This window comes from Temnothorax curvispinosus, unplaced genomic scaffold, assembly GCF_003070985.1.
Source record: "Temnothorax curvispinosus isolate PA1 unplaced genomic scaffold, ASM307098v1 QBEX01013818.1, whole genome shotgun sequence".
NCBI classification, from domain to species: domain Eukaryota; kingdom Metazoa; phylum Arthropoda; class Insecta; order Hymenoptera; family Formicidae; genus Temnothorax; species Temnothorax curvispinosus.
In genome coordinates this window covers 138060-160200 of record NW_020223598.1, presented here as the reverse complement: position 1 = coordinate 160200, position 22141 = coordinate 138060, and the positions used below count along the sequence as shown (strand labels likewise).

The following is a 22141-nucleotide window of genomic DNA, read 5'->3' as shown; positions in this document are numbered from 1 at the left end:
GTAACGCAATCGGTTAGGATTAAAAATTTGGCAATTTGGAAATTTTATTTACATCAAACTTGAGTTGTTATGCAACTATCATAATTAAATAATTTTTACGACATAGATAATCATATAGTTGAAGTACTACACCGCGTATTATTTATTATTATTATTATTATATTTTATTATTTCAAAAAATAAAATTTGAAAACTGAAAATTCATATGAATTTGTAAGGGCTATTATTATTTGTAGGAGCTTTATTCATATTTTTATTACAACTTCAACAATATATTAATATTTTAACAAAGTTTTTTAAAAAATCAGCTATAAATCTGTAAGTAATCCGTTGCTGAAGTTCGAAATTTCAGTAATGGAAATGACTCTATATATTATTGAATTTTAGTTAAAGTATTTTGCATTTAGCGCCATCGGAAAAAAAAGAAATGAAAAAGAATGAAACGTTCGCGCGCAAATGACGAATTGTCCTCTCATACCTCGCACTGCGGTGAACGTAAACTTCATTTTCGCGAGTCCCTTTGTTGTATGCCCGGTACCTCGCTATCTCGTCATCGATATTCCTGCGGAGCACACACCTGTGCCCTGCTTGCGAAATTACGATCGGCCATAATGCAATTTCGACGTTGAGGTACATGCCAAATTGATTCTGCGCCGCGTACGGCGCAGCTTTCTGCTCGTGTCCTCCTCGCTTAATGCAGCGAGAAACCTCTATCGCCGAATTGGTCAACGAGCTTGTCAATAATTACGAGGAAGTTCAATGTTTAGTTCAAGGTTTATGCTCATATTTATAATCGCGTATCTACTAAAGAATTTAGCTGAAATTTCAAGATATACCTAATATGGTTTAATAAATAGATCTTGAGAGTCAATTTAATATTTGATATATCGTATTTGCATTCGTGATTCAATAAGGATAAAGATTGTCTTGAAATACAATCTAAATTTTACCTCATGATTTCAATAATTGATTCTTGAGAGAAACTATATACACCTACATATGTGTATGTAATAGTTTTTAAATCTTGTAACAGAGAATAGAAGAGACGAGCGTCTGCACGAAAAGTTTGACGTCCAATAGATTTTTAAAGCGCGCATTAAAATTATTATTCGAGCAACACGAGGATAAACTTTAATCTGTAAATAATAGGTTTAATAATCTTTGTAAATAGAGCAATTAATCAAATCGTAATTTAAAAAGAAAATTGAATGCATAACAATTAAAAGTTTCTATTAATATACATTTGTATACATATCAATCAAATTGAAGCTAGTTCTTTTGTAAGTTAGAATTCAAGCAACGATATTTTTATCTCAAAATGCCGTTTTAATCGAACGGAATTAATCGTTATCTTAAACAGCGTTAATTAGTTTGTAAAACAAAGTATAAAATGAAGAAACGTGCCTATTTCGAAATACAAGAAACATAATTATTTAACGTCATTATTTTATCTTTTAATAAAGCGTTAAATATTTCGAGACAATAACTACGTGACCTTGGTGTTTATTATTATGGTGCGCGGTGTACGGCGCTCTGTGTGCTTACGCAAGGTCGCCGCGTTATCATTCGCACAGTGAAACTCGAGCCGGCAGGTAAGAGTTGCACGAGCCGTGTATCGTCGTGTTATTACCCTTCGTGACATATATACTAAGCGCAAATACTAAGCGCCGCCGTCATATTTTACGATTATCAGAATAAGTTGTGATTACACATTAATCATTAATCGGTGTAATTAAGGATTCGTAAAAGTAGCGGAACGACTGTTTATCGCGAAGCAGATATTTCGCGCGGTTTATTATTTTATTCGAAGTAGGAATCGGAACGGAACAGAGAACGGAAATAATAAATTATCGTTTCGCGATAATGGGCAATTAATTATACTCAGCGATGCTCAGATATATACGAATAAACTTCGTACTGCCCTTTGAATTTTCACTTTAAATGGAATTTGCCTACCGTTTTGCGATTGATTGCTCGAAATAATATATGAATCGCCGGATCGAGTTATTCTAATAACGCCTTATATCGCCTGTTATCATGTATTGATAATAAATTTGAAATGGAAGAAACAGAATATTTAAAGTACAATTTTATTTTTCAGGATACGCTATAAATATTATGTGTCGGCGAAACGTGTGTACGGCCTTCGTGCTTGTTTTGATACGTCAGACCGCCGCCGCGCCGCAAGCCGAGAGTCATTCACACGGCGAAACTGGAGTCGGCAGGTAGCGCGTCACGTGTAATTACCGTCGGGAGTGCCGTGCAAAGTGCGAGCGATTATTGTATTATAATGATTAACACGCGCGGTCGTAATTAACCGTGTTTTCGCGAGTGTTGCGTACCGAGTGAGCAACGAAGGAATCTGAGAGGAGGAGGAGGCCTGGGCGCGGCATCGGGTGACGGCTGAGCAGTCATGGAGTGAGTAAATCTTTTATTTTCCTTGTTACTCAGAAAAATAATTATTTTATGCGCGGATAATTTCTAGATATAAATTATTCTGATTATTGCTATAATTTTCGTGTATTTTTATTTTGCAGTCCGACGCAATTTCTGTCACAACTCCATCACTGCGCATCATATCGGTGAGTGACATATTACTTTTAATATTACTAAGATAATAGATCTGTGCAAAAATTATATCAGACATATGTAATACAATATAAATCTATTTATAGGTATATATATAAAGTCAAGAATGCGAAAACATGAATATAATGTCGCATAGAGATCTATTATCTTGGAATATGGATAGGCTAGGATATCTTTAATCTTAAGATTGGTTATAATCGTCAGTTTATTGAACGTATACACGAATTGTCATTGCAAATAAGATTTTCATAGCCTATCCTAATTTTTATTTATTAATAATTTGATTTTATATCATCTGCAATAAAGATGTTTAATATCGCGAGACTCAGTATTGCGAACAGTACTTTAATGACATCAGATATCACGTCGGACTAATAATCGTTTTTCACAATCAAAATGTGACTATATCGAACCGTTTGTATTTCAAAATATAAAATGGTACTTTGAATGTCTCACTTGATACGCTTTTTAATAGGTACATGATTCACGCAATGATTATAAATACAAGCCTTAGAGTTATTAGATAAATCAAAGATCTTTCAAAAAATAAGAGACACAATGGAAAAAAGAAATATTTTGCGGATTATGAATTTTGTTTGGTCATTCCAGTTTTCCGTGATTTAAATCTATTAATTATTTTAAAAATGTTTCATTATAAATCCATTTTATAAAAAATTTATAAGAATGTAGGACATTAAAAATTGAATACTAGATTAAATAAACTTATCAAAAACGGGTAACTCTGCTGGCGCATTCGTCCTCCTGATTTTCTTCGTCTTCTTCTTCGTCCTTTTCATCCTCTTCTTCTTCAGAGATTCTTCGTTCTCTCTCCATATTCGTTGGGCTGGTGTATCTCATAGGATACATTTCGACATGTAGTCTAGGACTAGGTGAAGAATGATCTCTATTACAAGTAATTTCTGCATTGCTTTTCTCTCCCAGAATTATCCTCTGAGATTTATAGATCCTTGGCTGCGCGTAAATGACGTCATTTGTTGCTAGAGACTGAAAGTTGGAATTTTCCACATTGAGGCTATATATACGTTTGACGGATTTTTTTATAATTCAATCGCATATAGTATATTAAGCATTATCTACTTATAAAATATATATTTGATTAATCTTCCGCGGCTTAATGAATATTATTTACCCTTGTATTCTCGATGTACATTCGTGGCGTGATATAGGTAGCGTCGATCTCCTTCATTTCTGCACGACATTCGTAATTATTATATACAGGCATTTCATAGTGATTTGGACTTCTACATCTCTCGAGATATTTCAAATTCGGGCTTGAATTACCGTAGTAATTTGGATATGCTGATGGCACTCGTAGAATCTGATTTTCTCCAGCAGGATGAACGTAATCGTAGGAGGAACGTGACTGTAAACCGAGTTCTTTTATCAATGAGAAAACTTAAATTTTTTTCAATAAATTCATTGAATTATTTTACATAATATAATACAATAATGTTAATTAAGAAAGTTAATTAAACTTATAATTAAAATTATAATAATCGATAACACAATTTATGGTACTAATTATACTTAATTATATAATAATTATATAATAATAATTGAGAGAGAATATATGTAGCGTCCTGACCTGCCTGACGATAGTATTAACAATCGAATTGGTCGGTCGATTAACGGGATCGAATCTTTGTTCGGGATCTTTTCTCTTGGGTATGTGCGTGACCATATAATAAATCCTTGGTGTTAAGATACTGAAGATAATCAAGTAAGCTGTGGCAACTATACCGAAGGAAACGATTGCGTCGCGATTTTTAGGGTGCATCAACATGAAGGACATTAGCCATATCGCCCATATTATCAATAGACCGACAGCAGTGCCGAAGAAGCATCTTCCCTCATAATAATTGCGTTGTGTTCGGATAATGTAATAGCAAGCAACGAACAATCCAATTAATAAAGATATGTCATATCCTGAAAATAATATTTAAACTTTAATTTTAATAAAGCAATACTATAATTGCGATTTCCTCTGGATAATTTCAGGAAACCATCGAAACATAAAATTTTACATTAAATATAAAAAGACGTGTAATATTAATATTAATATAACGTAATATTAATATTAAGTTAGATAGAAATCGGAATAAGACAAACTAAACTATTCAACATTTCCAAGAAAAAAATAATTTACTTAACACATTCAGAAATTAATGAAAAAATATCATAATTATTTAAATCACAATCGCTTGCGTAAGTTCAATGTAGAATCAATAAATAACTCGGTTAATGTACCTAATAACGCAATAAAGATGAGACTCCTGGCGACCATAGCTGAGTTCATTGTGCTCAGAACGTAAAACATAACCGATATGGTAATTTGCACGCCGTACATAAAGAGCGTCATAAGACTCTGCAGATATCCGTTAATATGAATGATAAAAACACCTCCCGCGGACAAGGCCAGGAAGAACGCTCTCGAGAGCATGAGCGAGAACGTGAGGCCAAACGCGAGAGTGGTGAGAAAGATCTTCCAGGCGTTCAGGCTCTCCGCGCCGAAATAATCGTCCGTTACGCAGAAGGGCAACGCTGTCAGTAGGGTAAACAGGTTGGCCAGGACGAGGACAATTGTGAGGGCTGGATTACCGTCGAGTATTTCTCCAGTCACAAAACGATGGACGATAAAGATCACCATGACGCAGCACGCAAGAACGCCGCATACGATGGCGATCAGGAAAACAGGAACGTAGATGCTGTTCTTCAGGATACTTTTGCCGACGACATCCACTGAAATGTCAAATGTTAATTAATACGTTAAAAGCAAACGATTCTGATTTCTCTAAAAAATATGCGTGATTTAATATATCATTTTTGATAGCTATAATTCTGAAAGAGTTTTATAGAAGCAAGATCTTGGATGGAAAAATCTTAAAAATCTCAATAACTGACGAAAAAGTTTAAATAGATTTGAATATTCATAGTTACACGCTGCGAGATCGTTCGATAGCAATTCAGCGCGGTGAATCATGCAATTTCTATACTCGTGGTATTACATTCATACCGTTTTTTACCTTTTGTAATGTCGTGCGCGTCAGAGCGCCCTTGAAAATTCATGCAGTTCTCGCAATTCTCGGCAAGGTGCTCCAAACAGAGCCCCGGCTTGCCGGGCATCGTCGCCTTCGGGAGAACGCGTAAATTGGACACTTCGATCTCGTAAAAAGCGACGTCGATAAGCTCGTGTGAATCGTGTTGCATCTTTGTGGCGATCACGTATCTCACCGAGTGCGATCGCGGTTGCATGTGGAGAATCTCGTAGACATCGACATCGCGAATTTCCCGTTGCGATTCTGGGGATTGCGTCACGATGCTGCACTCCTTGTTGTCGATCGGGCAGCTTCTCACTAGGAGATCCCGGAAGACTTCCGCCAGCCCGATGACGGCCTTCCCAATGTCGAGGAGATACGGAGAGTTGTTCGTCGAGTTGTCGGAGTTCTCCGGGAATTCGTCCGTGCTTGAGAATTCACCAAGATCGAAACGAGGAATTTCCGGCTTAATGACATACGATCCGGGTGGTATGAGATCTGGAAAGTTGAAGACGTTGCCGTGCGAGCGCTAAATTTAGATTGATATCTCTTGCATCCAAATTTCGACTTGGATATCTAGGATCATCGAGGTAGTGCAATAAGTTACCGAAATTAAATTTTTAGAAAAGAATTATCTACATAAAACATGAACAGACTTTTATTTCGATTTTGCACATTGTTGAGAATTTCTCATCGCATTAGATTCGCGCAGTGAGTTAATTTATTTAATGGCTGCAGCAATATCGGTTAACTTTAATTGTAGTTTAACCGCACCGGTTGTTTCGTTTTGGCTTTAATTCTGGACAGAAACAGAAGACCGCTCGAACTAAGGTTAAAGTTAAACGACGTTGCTGAAACTGTCTCTTAACTTTCGACTAATACCACGGCTAAACTTGGATGATGTAACTGCTGTTACAGGAACAACTTGACGTCAATATTTAATGTAATAGTGACATTAATTTAGATTAATACTCCCACGTTCATAACAGACAAGTTACTTTTAAATTGTGATGACATTACATAAGTACATTTTAATAAAAGAAAATAAGTATTTTGCTTTATAAAATGTATCATCGCGCAAAGATGAAACTATTATCCCCTTGCAATTTCTCCCGTCATCTATTGATACCTAAAATTACTTGCCGTCAATATCCGAATTATCGAGCGGCAGCAGGAGCCACGTTTCGCTGGAATCCCTTGATTCCTCGTTCTCTCCCAGCCATCGTAGCACGTCATTTCTCTGGCCGATTGCGACTATAACTGTTTCCGTGACGTTCGCGTACCCGTCACCGTTGACGCGCCTGATGTCACTTCGCTTCACGCACACACCAGCGTCCTTGGTAACTTTCAGGAAACGATCGAGAACGTAATCCGCGTTGGTGTACACCAGATCGACGATCTTGTATTTGGTGCTCAGATAATGCGCCAAGATATCGATCAAGGGCATCGTAAAATCTCGTTCCTCGTAGACGCCGATCGGCAGACCGCCGTGATCGCGAAGATAATCCATCACATGCCCGTACTGGGACGACACCAGCACACCCATCTCGTAATCCGGCGCGCAACTTTGTTCGATCGCTACTCGCAAAACTTGTCTAAACACCGTAATCCTATCAGGACACGTGTCGAAGATTCTTAGCCCTGTGGAATATACATGATAATTATTCACGAGAATCTACACCTCGGATATACCTAAGGATTATCTTGACTTTGACAACTAACTTTGATAACATATATATAGATATAGATAACATATAGATACATATAGATATAGATAACATATAGATCTTGAAATTATAAAAACATTTTGACATATATTTTGATATATTTGCTTGCATATATATTTTGAAATCTATAATAATAACTTTATTTGCGATGATCATTTATCATTTAATCTGATCAGTTATATTTTCAGCAATAATGGTTAACGGTGCAAAAGTATGTGGCGTAAGAAAAACTTATTTATTTCTGCGGAAAATTTAAATTTTTAAATTAATGAATTGTTTCATAAAAATACAACAATATTTGACTAATCACAAACTTTTATAGTAATTTTATTTCCTAATTTTTTTTACTATTGCGCGGTATTGACTTAATAGATACGTACAAAAGTGATTTATTTTACTTACCTAATTTCACACTTGGTATATAGTCATATTTGTTCAAAGTTTGCACTATGCGTAATATCGTCGAGATTTGTTGGAGACCCTTGGATGACGATACGTTGCAATATTGTCCGTAATTGGCATTCACGAAGGCTGATTGAATGTCGATGATTGTTGCCCAATTGTCAATAGTCAGAAAAAGAAAACAAAAGTTTGTCGTAATTTTTCTTATTAATTTAACTAAAAAAGTATTTGAGAGAGAGAGAGAGAGAAAGAGAGAGAGAGAGAGAGAGAGAGAGAAGAATTTTTTTATTTACGCAGTTTTTTCATTTATACGTAAAAATATGTGCAATTTAACTTTATGGAATAATTAAAATATAATTTACAATTTTATAAAAGAAAAAAAAATATTTACAATTTTCAAAATTACTGTAATTGTGAGAGATGATGTATATTTAAGACTGTATTTACTTTTTATTTTCCAAAATTAGCAATGCAGTGCAAAAAAATGAATTTCTCCAATAAATATAAATTATACACAAAAAATTTCTAGATTTATATTTAATTATTCTAATTGATTGAAATATTGCTGAATATTGCTTACCGGTTAAAATAGCGTCACCCGTAGTCTCCAATAATGTGGTGTTTTCAGAGCATGTTTGCTCGTTTGTGCTCAAAGTTAGCAAAACGATACTTAACAAGATCGAAGCCTTAATGAGCATATCATTCGCCATCGTTTAATTTCTCATCAAGACATAAATAATTTATGTGCGTGCGATGCGAACTCTGGCAAATGAAATATACGTAGGTATATATCAAATATTCTTTCACTATTTCGATTATCTATTAATAGCTTTAAATTAATTTGTAAACCTTCTATAATTCATATCATATATGCATTGGTTTATTATAATTATTTATTTTACAATAAAATAATATTAAAATGAGAAGAAAAAGCTAAAGCTAATCATACAACAAATTAATGATTTTTTTGCTCTCATTTTGCGTTATTTTACATATTTGTATTACTATAATTATATATTTCTGTTATTTACGTAATTAGTCGGAACGATCAGCATTCAACAATTGTGATTTTCGGTGACCTTAGGTCGCAAAGAATCGTTTACCACGAAGAGCATCTTTCACTAAAGTTCGCTCTCTCGAACATTAATTTCGATGGCATCTATTAAGTCGCGTGACAAGCGCCACTTCGTCGTTTAACAATCGGTACGAAACACGCGCACCCCACTTTACCTTCGCTGTGTTCCAATTTTTGTGATTGCCGGTGGACGTCAGGGCCTATTTTACGCTCGGCTGACGGACCTAAAGCTTCAGAAGCCTTAACTTCGATATCGATCTTCCCTCTTGGATAATCTTGTCGCTTGGAAAAATTCTACTCTGCGAATATAACTTCCGTCGAGGTGCACGCGACTGACTGCCCTTCGGACGACGTCGTTGAGGAGTTTCCAGTTTCCACCCCTCGGCAAGTTTCGCCACTTCGAACGTAACTCGTCCCCTCGGCGCGTTTGATAAATTATTCTCGACGGTTCAGTCGCTTCGAAAAATGCTTCGAACAATTGTGATCCCCAAGGGGTGATGATCGTCATGAGGATCGTTACGCGCTCTTTTCTTTCCGCGACGTGCGACGTAAAAGTCGTCGCGACACTGCGCAACCTTCGACACTCTCTACGGAAGCCGTATCCCTGCGGACTATCCCTATGTTTTTTTTTTAAACGAATTATACGATTGGTCACGTTGCTGTTGGACACGACGCGTAATTGACAGTCGACTATTTTTTAATACCGTTGCGTAAAAAGATCCAAGTAGAGAAATTTGATAGAATTTGGTCATTAAGCTTTAGCCTTATACTCTAAAAATGTATTCAAAAATTATAAATTACAATTACTATTATTGTTTTTTTAATATTATTATAGACGTTATTATTATTTACGCGAGATCGATGCTGTAAAATGTCGTCACGCTCTACGTAACTTTGCAAGTAATTTAAAAAAATAGCGTTTGACGTTATTTTAATGGAGTTGAAACGATGGTTTAATTGTTCTCTGACCTGCCATCAGACTGTTTTTTCGTTGCGAAGACCGAGAGAATCGGCGTAAGGGCGAAGTTAACTTAATTTCGCTCATTTTATGACGCCGCGCCTTCGCGGATTTAATTCACCTAAAACACAGGGTGAATGTTACGACGGCTGTTATAATTATTTTATATTCCTCGTGACAGTTTATTTTCTCCCAAAAGAGATTGGTAGAAGTATCTTCAAGGCAGAAATATCTTTCTCGTTCTTTCTGTCAGCTCTGAAATATTAAATATATTTCTTCTTTTTTTCCTTTCTCAAGTGGTTAGCCGCTTTACAGACGCGACGTAGGGGACTCTCGAAGTTATATAAGTTTAAATTAAAGTGAGAAAAGTTGATATTTCGTAAAAACTTTTAAATTTTATCTTGATATATTTTGACATAATAAAATATGAAATATCTCTTTTAAAACATTCACTTTCCAATGATCTTGTTATAATACCTTTGTGTATACTTTATTCAGACCGTCCTAGAAAATATCAGATTCGCGGAAGAAACTTTCTAATCATGGGAATTTAAAGAGTCTCCAGGTGGGAACTGAGAAATTACCACGATTTTTTTTTATACGATACTGCTCATAGTTTGCAAGTCTTTTAATTAACGTTCATCTTCGTGAAGCTTTACAATATGATAATAATATCGAGATGATATATCGAGACACTCTGTATATAAGAATGAGAGAATATATAGTCGTCCTAGCTGATACATCTGTATGGGAACACCTGCCAGCAGGTAGCAGGTAGCCAATGGTAATATCCAACATAGTATCCGAGCGTGACGAAGCACGCCTCTATCCTAGACCCGGCTTAGAGCGAGCTTGTATCCTCGATACGCCTGCGATAGTCATTTTCCCAGGAGTCATAATTAACGTTGCCGGTGCACGCGAGATTGGGCAATCTCTCGAGAGGGTGCCCCATCGGAACCCTCGGAAGAACGCGAACGTCCGCTTCGGATTCTTATCGAGCACGGAGGCGTTTCGCTTATTGTTCTGCGAGTCTTCCTTTTTTTCATTTTTCGACATTCGCGCGGCCGCGCGGACGAATCTAGAGCGGTTTCACGGCCGGGGGACGTCTATAAATTCGATCCTAGACTCCGAAACTTGTGATTCCGTACACGGCCAGCATGCTGGCCGAGGAAGTGACTGGCCGGTCGGGCAGCTTCGATCTGCACAGCCGGTTGCTTCTCGCTAGGCGCGCACAAGCCTAGACACCAACATATAGCCAAGCCACGTTAGTAATTATCCGGCTAGGGTCGCACCACAGTGCTCTGTAATTATCTGAAAAGTGGCGTGAATGGAGACGATGGGGTTTGGAAACCCGAGAGCGGAGACCGGTTATTCGAGAAGCACGAATGATGTCTTTTTTAAAAGACTGTCATTGTAATTGTAGTCTGTGAGTTTAGGGGGAATAATCCGAAAATATATTGTATATGCATATATATATATATATATATATATATGGTGTAATGAAAATATAGAACGGAAAATTCAAAATGTAAGAGACATCCAAGATTGGAACTATTCTTAAATCTTCTATATAATTCTTCATATTTTTTCTAGCGCTTTTCGTCTGAGTAAGATAATTTAATCCGTCATGTAATATAAAACATACAATTAAATTAATAAGATAAAATACATTTTTAGATTCGAGTCTGCGATATAAGTAAATATAGGATAGCTGTTTAGAAATAAACGGAAATTAAAGTTGAGCTTGTATCTCAAAATTGTTTTTTTTTTATATCAGTTTTTCTTTATAATTCTATTAGAAATAATTATAAGATTATAAATTTACGCGTATAAGAATACGCTGAACACACATCTAAATATGGATCTCTCAACTAGTGTAACAATTTTAAAACAACGTCTCGATTTTTTTTCCATTCATTCTAACGATTGCCAGTTTTTAATCTCGTGATGTATCTTGCGTTCCGATTGAAGTTCTTTGTTTCTGAACTGTGAAATTCACTCGCGAATTCTATACACAATACACATCGCAAGGTCGCAATGTGTCGCCTCTTGTTCGTCATGTCCAGTCAACGCCAACGAGCCCCGACATAAATCTCTCACCCCGTAGATTGTCCCCAGCTAGAAAAATCCCCGCAATATCGCGTGTGCGCATCGTGTCAAGGACGTCCCATTATGCAACTGTGGACAGTTGCAAAAGTTTCCGTATAAAGCAGACGGCAGATCGCCGCGTTGTTATCGAACGACATCTCTCCAACTTTGAATTCGGGATTCACCGCGACCTGAAAACAAAAGAGAGCTTCCTTCATCGCGGTATTCTCCACCGCAGGCGGAATACCGCGATACTCGCAAACTCGCCGAGGGAGATCTCTTGTTCGATATTTATGAAAATGGCTTTATTACGACTGTACCTTGAGCGTATAATGTCCTGGCTCGAGCTCGGAAATGTCCACCCACTGGCAATCGATATTGTGCTTGTAAATGTCACTGCAATTAACGGAAATACCTTGGTCTCCGTAATTGGCGCATTTGTATCTAAAACGGTAACGACATATCATATTATGAACTTCGACTAATAAGCGGATTTAATCGCGATTATAAACGCGAAGGAAATGAGAAGGAGTAACGGTAAAATTACATACGCACGTCGCGTGTCACCCGCGAAAAGAGGGTTCTATATACGATCGTTATCGCGTGTTATCAGGATTTTTACCTGGGTTGCACTTCGGGCATACATTGATTGTCCTCGAGGCAGAAGGACGCTTTGTGGCCTTCGGCGACTTTATTGCCGCTCGAATCGATTACATCGAAAGTGGCGAATACTTCCATCGAGTGATAATGCCTGCGAACGGAAAATGGTTGCCTCGGAATTAATGTTCCTTTCCGGCCTCTTCCCGCGTCAAAATGTATTTTAATCATCGCGAAAATAATTTCCAAAAATTCCAATTTTCAATTGGAGTCGTTTATCGTGAAATAAAATCCCTCGCTTAACGTTTTAGGCAAATCAAAATGTTTTAGTCTTTTGTCAGAATTTTTCATGAATTTAGTTTTTACCAATTTTAATTTGAATTGTACTTATTTTTCAGAGTTCTGTTTTATTTTTTATTAGAGATTAGAGATTTATTAGAGATTCTTAATGCTACCAATCGACCATCATAATTCGAATAATTTAACGTAATACAGACTTGAAGCTTCATTATATATAACCCATCGATTTCAGATATTCGGCTGTTAATCATTAACGGGCAGGTATACTTGTGCGCCTGCAAGAATATCCGGTGCACATCGATGTATTAATCAAAACGACGGACGATCGAGCGCGGAGAGCGGATAACGATCCGCTATCCGCGCTCGATCGTCCGTCATTACTGTTGCTCGACTTACATGTGACACATGTGCCATTCCCATAGGTGTTTAGGCACAGACGGACGGAAATCCGCGGTGCCCGCGTTCAAGATTCTCGCGGTGAAGCGCAACAATCGTCTCGTCTCCAAGTGCCAATTTTCGGACTCGCGTTGCATCTTGTAGGCCTGGGAAGCCACGCAATTTTCCTCCATCGCGCATTGCAGCCAATAGAGCTGACGGTCCTCCAAATGTGCTGTGCGCATCAGCTCGATGTGATCGAACACGAGATCGGCCATCTCCCGATGGCACACCACCCCTGCCACGTTCTCCGCTGTCCCTAAAATCACGGTAAGATTACTTCGCGCTGACTCTTGCATGATACACTGAAGTTCCGTGCTCGCTTTTTGAGATAAACACATGCCTTCTTGTGATATTTCTTATTTTATATTGTGTGTATGTTAACATTCTCTATACACTTGATATATTTCACAAATACTATATGAGATGAAAATTAAGAGACAAGATTTTTTACCGTCAGATTTACTGTCAGAAAATGAACTAAATCTTTTCGAAGGAACTTTGTTTAAAATATACTTGTTTATAAATTTACATTCTTTTCTCTGACTTCTGTCATAATTAATTTCTTATGCAAATCTGATAACAAAAAAGGGAAAACTTCCGCGAACTTTTCTTATTTCTTTCATATTTATGGAATATTTCTCCAAGTACTTTAATTAATCTTTAGTACCGATGATTATTTATGGAACAATTTGGACTTAAAACTTTTTCTATCAGTTTTGGAATTACTGTTCTTTTTATTTCTTTTTATTATTTTATTTTTTACATGGATATTACTACTAACATTTCATAAATATCTTATCGAAGATGTCAGAAGTACCTGGGCAATCTGCAACCTTGTCATGTAGGCATTCTGCCAGATTCCCCTCGTTCCCATTGCATTGTACCCCGCTGATTGATACCGGGATTGTTTCCCCATTTCCGAAGAAATTAGTCTGTATCGCGTCAGAGGCGTAACCGAGGCCCAATTGACGGCAAACCACAGCGGCCTCGAGAATGGACCAGCTGTCGCCGCAAATGACACCCCAATCTGAAATCGAGTGTCCGCGCGAATTTCGCGTGTGTATAATAGCAAGTTCAAATCTATCAGAGCTCGCTGATGTTTGCAGTCATTTAAATAACAAGAGCTTAGATTTGTAAATCTATTTTTTTTTACTTTGGCGATTTAATAGTGCGATAACGCTGTAATTTATAAAGGAAACATGTCTGTGATTCGTATTTACATATATTAATTGTCATTATCCTCTTAATTGATAATATCTATGACGTTTTTAGTGAATCTTTGGATAGAATTAAAATGTATGCTTAAAAATACAATTAATTAATCGACTAATTATATAATTAGTCTAATTTTTTAATAGTTTTTTATAATTTCGGGGTAAATGTTTCGCTACCTGCATTGCCCAATTTAATTTCCACTCGGCCCTCGGAATGTACTCGTCCTCCGGATAATCGTAAAGCCGTGCCTTGCAGATACGTGTCCTTTATTCTGGCCTTCGGTGACTTCTCTTGCGGGACTGGTGGTGACGATGTTCTCGTTTCCTTGTCGCGCGAGCAAATGACGCCGGCAGCTTCGTTGCTGCCGCAGTCGGAGATGCCCCAACCGTCGAAACGGCATTTCGCGAGTTCGACCTCGGATCCGTCGCAATAAACGTTATCCATCCAGTATCTTCCTTTGAGGCATTTTTCAATGTAAATAGTCGCACGCTTGTATTTCATATTTTAATTAATCGCGTTATTTAACCGTTAAAATAATATTGCACATGCTTGAACAAACAGCAGAGTGAAGTAAAATAAAATGTAAAATGAAACTGGAAATATAATATCTATGATGTTATTACTACGGATTTTCAGAGATAAAAGTTGACGCGCTAAAAATATAACGCGTGTCCGTCAATAAATTGGAATAAACGAATGGCTCGTTACGGACGATCTTGCTTGTCTCGGCAATGTACGCGCGACTCGACCGTGAAAGACAGCGATTTAAGATGAAAAGACAATAAATATCTCTCACTTCTGGCCTGACCGAAGTGGCCATAAGTCGTTGCTTTAATTGCACCGTTAAAGCCTAATTGCTTGCAAACCACATTGGCCTCGAAGTCGTCCCATTCGTCGTCGCATATACTGCCCCACTTCCCGTCGTGAAGTATTTCCACGTTTCCTGTGCATATAGCAATAAAATCTTGTGCTTACGTGTTTTTTTTTTTTATTGCAAGAACCTGGCGCAATAAAGAGGATACACGACACGAGGAGCGTCCGGCAAAGCTGGCCGGCCGGGGATCGCGACCCTATTTTACGGTCTGATTTTACGGTGACCACGTTATCCGGCGATTCCCGGTATTGCGCGCGTACGTCCGTGACGTATGGCGCTCTGACACATGGTCGTTGGCATAAATCTTCCTCGAGTTGACCTCTTTTTAATCGTCATCGCGCGAGAGCGACTTGAACGGACGCGTGATAAAACGCGCGCGCGCGAGCCTCGCTCTTTATCTCCGCGAAACGGAGCGAGAAAAGAGGGGAACAGAGAGAAAGAAATTTATAACCCGTTTATATTACAGCCGCGCGCTTTATCGCGGGGAAAATATCAACCCCGAACGAGTTGCGCGTCGCGCTTTCATCCCGGCCGGATTTTACGCGCCTCGTTACGACGCGGTCTCTCGTCGGTGCGCAATTCGATGTGCAATCGATACACTACTCGCCGCGCTCGGTGTGTCGTAGTAAGAAAATCGAGAGGATGCTCCCGTAATAATAAATTGATTGGTGCACCAATTGATCCGACTGAACGACAAAGTTCCTTTGTTCCGCGTACGTCACGGCGCTCTCCGTGCCGCTTCCTCGATTCGCGTAATTCTATATGCGGGATGTATCATCCCCTCGAATAAAACGAGATAAAACTCGAACGAGAGAACTCGTTCGTACCGTGTTATTATTACTGTTATCGTCGCGCATTTATCGTTTGTTATTCACGTTAAGTCGTGTCCCGGCGATTTTAAGATAATCCCTTTCTCAACGATGTTTTTCGAGACTGTCGTTCGCTCGATTGCCGACAATTATTTTAAGAATTAAATCTCGCGTAAAATGAGTTCTTCCAGCACCTTCGTGTTCGCCGCTTTCGCCTCCTATCAGCTTTAACGCTCCCTCTTGCTTCTTCAACTTTCGGAAGTCCTTTCTTAGCCTCCTGACTACGCGCGTCTTCTTGCCGCGGCCGCCGATCCAGGTAGCGTTGTTGCTCGTGCAAAATTCAAACGCGGATAACAGCACTATCAAGCTAAACGCGATTCCCACACGTTGCAATTGTAGTCTCATTTTTCTTGTGTTTTGAAAGCTTCAACGTTATAAATCGTTAAAGTCTAATCATAATTTGCATATTTGACGTATCGTTGCATCGTTCGATACTGCACGCGATATTTTAAATTTTAAAACAATAGGAGTTTCAACGAACACTCACGACTCAACACTTTCCACGGATTATTCTTTCGCTAAGGAAGAATACGGAAAAGAGTATAATTGTACCAAAATCATGCACGCACATTTCGCGTACGATTCCGCGGGCTACTGAACGCGCAACACGTACGCGCAATGCGTTCGCTCCTTCGTCTCGTAACGCACGCTTCTAACGTGACGCCGGCTTATAAGATCATCGGTCCAGATGGCGGATCGTTTCTTTTCTCGCGTCGCCGATCTCTTCCTGAATCGTTAGCCGTAGCCCCGATGACCCGTTTAAGTCAACTGTCGGCGCGTTTAGAATAGCTATGACTATCATAGTCCCTGATGGGAGACTTTGAGAGATGTTTCTATTTTTGATTTGCGGTTCTCGTCTTACGATTCTTCTGTCGTTTTATAAGATATAACAATGAATATGTCAAATACAGTTTTAAAGAGAAATCTTTTTTATATGAACGATAAAAAGATAATTTCAGTTACAGCAATTCGAAATTATATAATAATAGCGATGTAATAAAAAGAACGATGTTCTAAACAATTACTGAAAAGATCTTTGAAGATATTGTAACAACTCGAGTAAAACTTGGAGGAGAGATCTAAACTCAAACGTCAGAGCAGAATTAGTTTTCTTTGCACTATGAGTCAAATTTTATTTTAGTAGGCAAGGATCAGAGTTGCTTATTATTGTTTCTAGGATTCGCCAGTTCACTCTGCGTTTTGGGCGGAAGCTGCGTTCTACTTCCGAAAAATTCACGCCCAGATTGGCCGGTCTGGTATCGACCAATTCCTAATTTCGCAAATGAACGCGATTCACCGGGATGATTAATACTGGCGTGCGCGCGATTCGAATCGGCCGTTTATAACGTTTCAGGTCTCGTAACGTTGCGGAAACGCGCGGCATATTGTTTCGTCGTGCACGTAGATGAGAATCAACTAGTTTAACTCTCAATTACTACGGTTAAATTCGGGTAATCGTGATAAGGTCACATTGCGACCCCAATAACAAATTATGTTAAATGGCACTTGGAAAAGCAATTTTGGCTTTCATTATTTACCTCTCTTCACAGAGAGAATATCATACCTTTATATGCGAAAGTCTGATAACATAAAGAAAAGGATATAAATAAAATAATAAGCTCTAACCATGCGGATAAATTCGGTAATCATAATGAGGTCACATTGCGACCCCAATAATAAATCACGTACGTTAATGACACCTGGGAAAGCAATTTTGGATTTTATTCCTCTCTTCACGGAGAGAATATAGTATACCTTTATGCGAAAGTCTGATGACATAAAGAAAAGGATAAATAAAATAATAAGCTCTAACCACTCGAGCGCTTACTCCCATAATCTTTGCGAAATATCTTGAAGCAGGTTTGACCTCGTTATGGTACTCGAAAGCGGTACGTCTATATTGCAACGGCTTTTCAAGATAGGATATTTCATATACCGCAATTTATCATCGCCCCACGTTGGAGAGGATTAAAATCTAATAGACAGAGAATAAAAATAAAAAGATAAGATGGATGCAATAATTTAAAAGATAGCAGAGCTGATCTCGTGGATCTGACAATTTCAACCTTTTTCGAAGTTATCTAATAAATACGTTATAAGTATCGCAAAATTCAACAGTCAAAAGCCATTATTTTCTATATTAATTATCGAATTCAATTTACGTGTTAATATTATTTATTTTCTTTAATTTTCATTATTAAGGATTTTTTCGTTCAGTATCGGTCTGTCCATATCCAATTTGTGTGTCTAATTTTACTGGTCAGAAACTGCTTTCGAACATCCTTATCGCACGCAGATGCGTCACGTTCTATCTCGTGTTTTTTCATTATCAATGGATCGACCCGATAATATACACGTGCCGAGAAAATGAATAAGTGCACCCGTATGTTTTCTCTTCCGCTCTGACGTATTGGACGCAAATTTGAGTGTCATCATTCGTCGTCAAGAGTGGAAGGTGGATAGCTCGATCTGAAAAAAGTAGTTTAGAAAGCCTCCCGTGAGACACGGTTCTCGTCATTCAATACGTATCACTCGTAATTATTGCGCAACTACCATCAGAGATCGCAGGCTTTATACTACATCAAGTGGAACGCCGGCGGGAAAAAGCGAAGAGTATGCTATTGCATTAGTAATGAACAATAAGTCGTTTTTATATACACGGAGAGAATTTTTCGTTATATTTTACCGTTAAAGTCACTACAAACTTGGGACAACTTGGCAACCAAAGAATTTTTGAAATATACAAAAGATTTTATACAAACAACGTAATAAAAATTACCAAACAGATTGGTAATTTTTGAAAAATTATTGAAATTTTACTATATATATTTCAGTAAAATTATTGAAGCATATTTTATATTTTATTGTAATTAATATTTTTTATTATGGTAGATATTAATTAGAATAGCTCGCATAAAATATTCTTCGTAATATATGTTATCCCACAACTGCCATGATTTTCAGGGTAAATTTTAAGAGAAAATTCTCTCTGTGTAGCATTAAACGTATCGTAAATAATTTTTGACAAAATTTGTCATGAATTCTGAATAACAGAATTTATAACAAATATTAATAGCAATTCTATTTTATTAAATATTTATTAAACATTATATTAATTTATTAAGTATTATATAATAATGTTAATAATTCTATATGGAATAAATAGAACAAAGAGAGCGTCACGTTTTGACTATAGAGATAATTTTAATATGTGATTATTATTTATTTAATCTTTTATTTTATCATGTTATCGTCTCATCATATGTTATATTTTAAATTATTTACGGGTGGAAAATATCAAATAAAAAATTTCATTGTCTATGTGCCGGACACAATAATTTGAGCGCGACTTGAAAACACGTGTCAATTTTTCCTCCGTCTCCGTTCTCCGATTGATCGCGACTTCATCATCGACTCGGCGATACCGCTATAAAAAAGAATTCATATAATTCATGTAACGGACCGCGCTTTTGATACGCTTCATTCCATGGCGTAATCGCGTGAACGAACGCGTGGTGAAGCAATTATCGTGTGCTATTAGCGAAAACGGCCCACGGCTAAATTCTTGACATACTAGACATACTTAGACCGCATGAGGAGCCTCTAACGTCGGTCGGGGTGATAAAGGGACGAAGGGTGTTTTCTGGCCCGTAAACGATTTCTTGTGAACGCGACTGAAAAAAGACATTTCTCTCTCTTTCTCATGCAGCGCAGATGATTGCTTTCGTCACTGGGATACGGTTCGCTCGCATATATTTCTTTATTTTCTACTCAAGATTTTCAACGAGCGACACTTAACCCGCATAACATGAATATAAAATTAATAAGATATAAAAAAGAGTCTAAAATACGAATTATTTTTAACTGTGATATAACGAAATCACATTGTTTGGCAGCACTCATTTTTTTACTGAATGTTTTTTTATCTTTGTGTATAGGATATTCGGAGTTATATACGTGTGTAAAATATATGGTATCAAACAAAGAGGAGAGAGCACGCGTAAAAATCGATACGGTATAAAACAAATATTTGATTGATGAAGTTCGTGTCTCAAGTATACTAATACTGCATAATCTTCTCGTACAATCTTTATTGTATAATCTTCTCGTCCTTCTTCCTTGCTGGTAAACGCTAGAGTTTAATTGCGACTTATCGTTCGACGAATCAAAGACGGTCGAAAAAGTGTCACGTCGATGAATAAGTAAGAGTTTACTATCGGCGCTCCCCGGCTGAATTATTAATGTCCAATCGATACCGGCACGAGGCCTATTCGGCTACTGCTGTTGACGGTGCTCGCGCGCGCGTGTGTGTGTGTGTGTGTGTGTGTGTGTGTGTGTGTGTGTGTGTGTGAGCGTGAGTAACGGGTTGTTACAAAGACTTGAATATGGAGAAGCGAAAGTGGAGCGCTTTTTTGTCGCGCCCACGACGACAAGGGACATCATAAATCACGATCGTGTGCAATGGCACGGGGATGCTGCAGGTGCTGCAGATGCACCGATTGGCGTTCGCCGTCTGATCGCAAGTGCACGTCTCACCCGATTAAGCACGCAGCATCGTTGAGCGGCTCGTCGATCGTCCGATTTGTCCGCTCGATGAGTGCGCTTAATTTAATAATCGCGCTTTCGGTTATAACGATCGACGAAAGTATCCCGCTTTAAGAAAGATTAAGGATTAACAAAGACAGCGTACCGATCGAGAAAGAAGGGAACAGATTTGGAAAGCAATTCGAGAAATCTGCGACTGTAACTTAATTTATGGAAATTTCCATAATTTATGGAAATAGCTTTTATCCCGTCATTGAAATTCATGCAGGAGGGAAGCTCTCACGCGGGGGAGAAAAAAGTTTATTCAAATTTTGTGATATCCGCTTGAAATTTTAAACCGTTTAATCGTTATTATATTGCGAAAATGATCCACGTAAATCGTCGCGAAAGCGAATTTTAAACTGAAGCTGAACGCGCCAGTTGAAGAGTTGTTTGGAAATTGTATTTTGAAATAGTTACACCCGGGCTGAGCACGAAACTTTGGAGTAATTTATTTCGTTCCATGAATCTCCCTTTATATTACGTTTACACGGACCGTAGATGTATGTAATACACAGTGTTTAGTATCTGTCGAGGGTTTTCGAGGGGCAAGTATATCATTTTTATAACGTATCATTTTTATTTGCTGTCGAGCATTTACGTGCGAAAAACGAGTCTAGACTTTGGTGCAATATTTATTATACCTACCGGAATCACCCGTAATCGCTTGCATAGTGGAATATACGGGCTATATCCTCCAGAAAAATTCCCTCGTATCGCCACCCTGAAATTCACCGAGAGACTCCAAGAAAGATCTTGATTTCTTCCGGACATTCCAGGCGTTCTGTTTATCTCGCACACATTCCCCGTTCCGCATTTCTTGCATATCGCTTGAGCGTGTCTGCTGGCCTGCTATTAGAACAGCCTGCCAGTTTTATCTTTCCGACATATATAACGATAATTGATATATTTCGGAAATTATTATTAGTTTATTATACGATCTCACACGAATAAGCTTTAGATAATGCAATTATTTAACTTAAAATAATATAATTATTTAACAATACTCACTTTCGGCATTAATGGCATTATTGTTACGAAAGAAACTATAATAAAATTTCCATTAATATCTTTATTTAACGACGATTATTACTATATGACGATAAGTACAAAATTTCGTTGAAAAGCTTATTGCTACAAAAGAAACTGTAATAAAATTACCATGAATATCGTTATTTAACCAATGATTATTATGGTGATAAATATAAAATTCCATAGAAAAGTTTATTTAAATTTTATATGAGAAATTCGATTAGAAAACAATTAGACTTCACGCAGGATTATATAAACCGCATTGTGTTTCTTCCGTGTTATCTTTTCCCCGCGCGTTTAAAATCCGCGCGCCGGCCGGCGGCGAGCAATGGCGGCC

At 37.7% G+C, this 22141-nt stretch overlaps 3 protein-coding genes across 7 annotated transcripts in view; 1 reads left to right on the top strand and 2 right to left on the bottom strand.

The window, feature by feature from the left end:
* The first annotated feature begins 2112 nt into the window (after window positions 1–2112).
* Window positions 2113–22141, top strand: part of LOC112464010 (G protein-coupled receptor kinase 5) — a 44927-nt gene continuing 24898 nt past the window's right edge. The window contains exons 1-2 of the mRNA XM_025030770.1: window positions 2113–2418; window positions 2538–2582. The gene's annotated coding sequence lies outside the window, so the exon portion shown is untranslated. The remainder of the gene's footprint in view (window positions 2419–2537; window positions 2583–22141) is intronic.
* On the bottom strand, window positions 2776–9213 carry LOC112464009. 3 transcript variants are annotated; one of them, XM_025030768.1, is made up of 10 exons: window positions 9005–9213; window positions 8355–8536; window positions 7775–7903; window positions 6789–7286; window positions 5634–6143; window positions 4858–5349; window positions 4196–4536; window positions 3892–3973; window positions 3740–3798; window positions 2776–3594 (listed from the first exon to the last, which is right to left on the bottom strand). In XM_025030768.1, the coding sequence occupies exons 2-10, from the start codon at window positions 8482–8484 to the stop codon at window positions 3316–3318; spliced, it is 2520 nt and encodes an 839-aa protein (XP_024886536.1). In that variant the 5' UTR covers window positions 8485–8536; window positions 9005–9213; the 3' UTR covers window positions 2776–3315. The 3 variants fall into 3 exon arrangements, with proteins under 3 accessions (XP_024886536.1, XP_024886535.1, XP_024886534.1); XM_025030767.1 differs by having other exon boundaries at window positions 3740–3973; window positions 8806–9213; XM_025030766.1 differs by having other exon boundaries at window positions 3740–3973.
* LOC112464011 (lysyl oxidase homolog 3-like) lies at window positions 11492–21706 on the bottom strand. Of its 3 annotated transcripts, none has more exons than XM_025030773.1 (8): window positions 21421–21706; window positions 15242–15388; window positions 14622–14900; window positions 14048–14257; window positions 13189–13486; window positions 12518–12646; window positions 12216–12339; window positions 11492–12086 (listed from the first exon to the last, which is right to left on the bottom strand). In XM_025030773.1, the coding sequence occupies exons 1-8, from the start codon at window positions 21443–21445 to the stop codon at window positions 11964–11966; spliced, it is 1335 nt and encodes a 444-aa protein (XP_024886541.1). In that variant the 5' UTR covers window positions 21446–21706; the 3' UTR covers window positions 11492–11963. The 3 variants fall into 3 exon arrangements, with proteins under 3 accessions (XP_024886541.1, XP_024886539.1, XP_024886540.1); XM_025030771.1 differs by lacking the exon at window positions 21421–21706 and adding an exon at window positions 16323–17038; XM_025030772.1 differs by lacking the exons at window positions 15242–15388; window positions 21421–21706 and adding an exon at window positions 16323–17039.

Coding starts and splice junctions, on each gene's coding strand:
- LOC112464009 (XM_025030767.1), bottom strand. CDS start 8,484: ATGGCGAATGATATGCTCATTAAGGCTTCGATCTTGTTAAGTATCGTT. Junction 7,904..8,354: donor GGGTGACGCTATTTTAACCG/GTAAGCAATATT, acceptor ACATTCAATCAG/CCTTCGTGAATGCCAATTAC. Junction 4,537..4,857: donor CATCTTTATTGCGTTATTAG/GTACATTAACCG, acceptor TATTATTTTCAG/GATATGACATATCTTTATTA.
- LOC112464011 (XM_025030771.1), bottom strand. CDS start 16,533: ATGAGACTACAATTGCAACGTGTGGGAATCGCGTTTAGCTTGATAGTG. Junction 14,901..15,241: donor CCACTTCGGTCAGGCCAGAA/GTGAGAGATATT, acceptor AATGCCTCAAAG/GAAGATACTGGATGGATAAC. Junction 12,087..12,215: donor CAGGACATTATACGCTCAAG/GTACAGTCGTAA, acceptor TTTTGTTTTCAG/GTCGCGGTGAATCCCGAATT.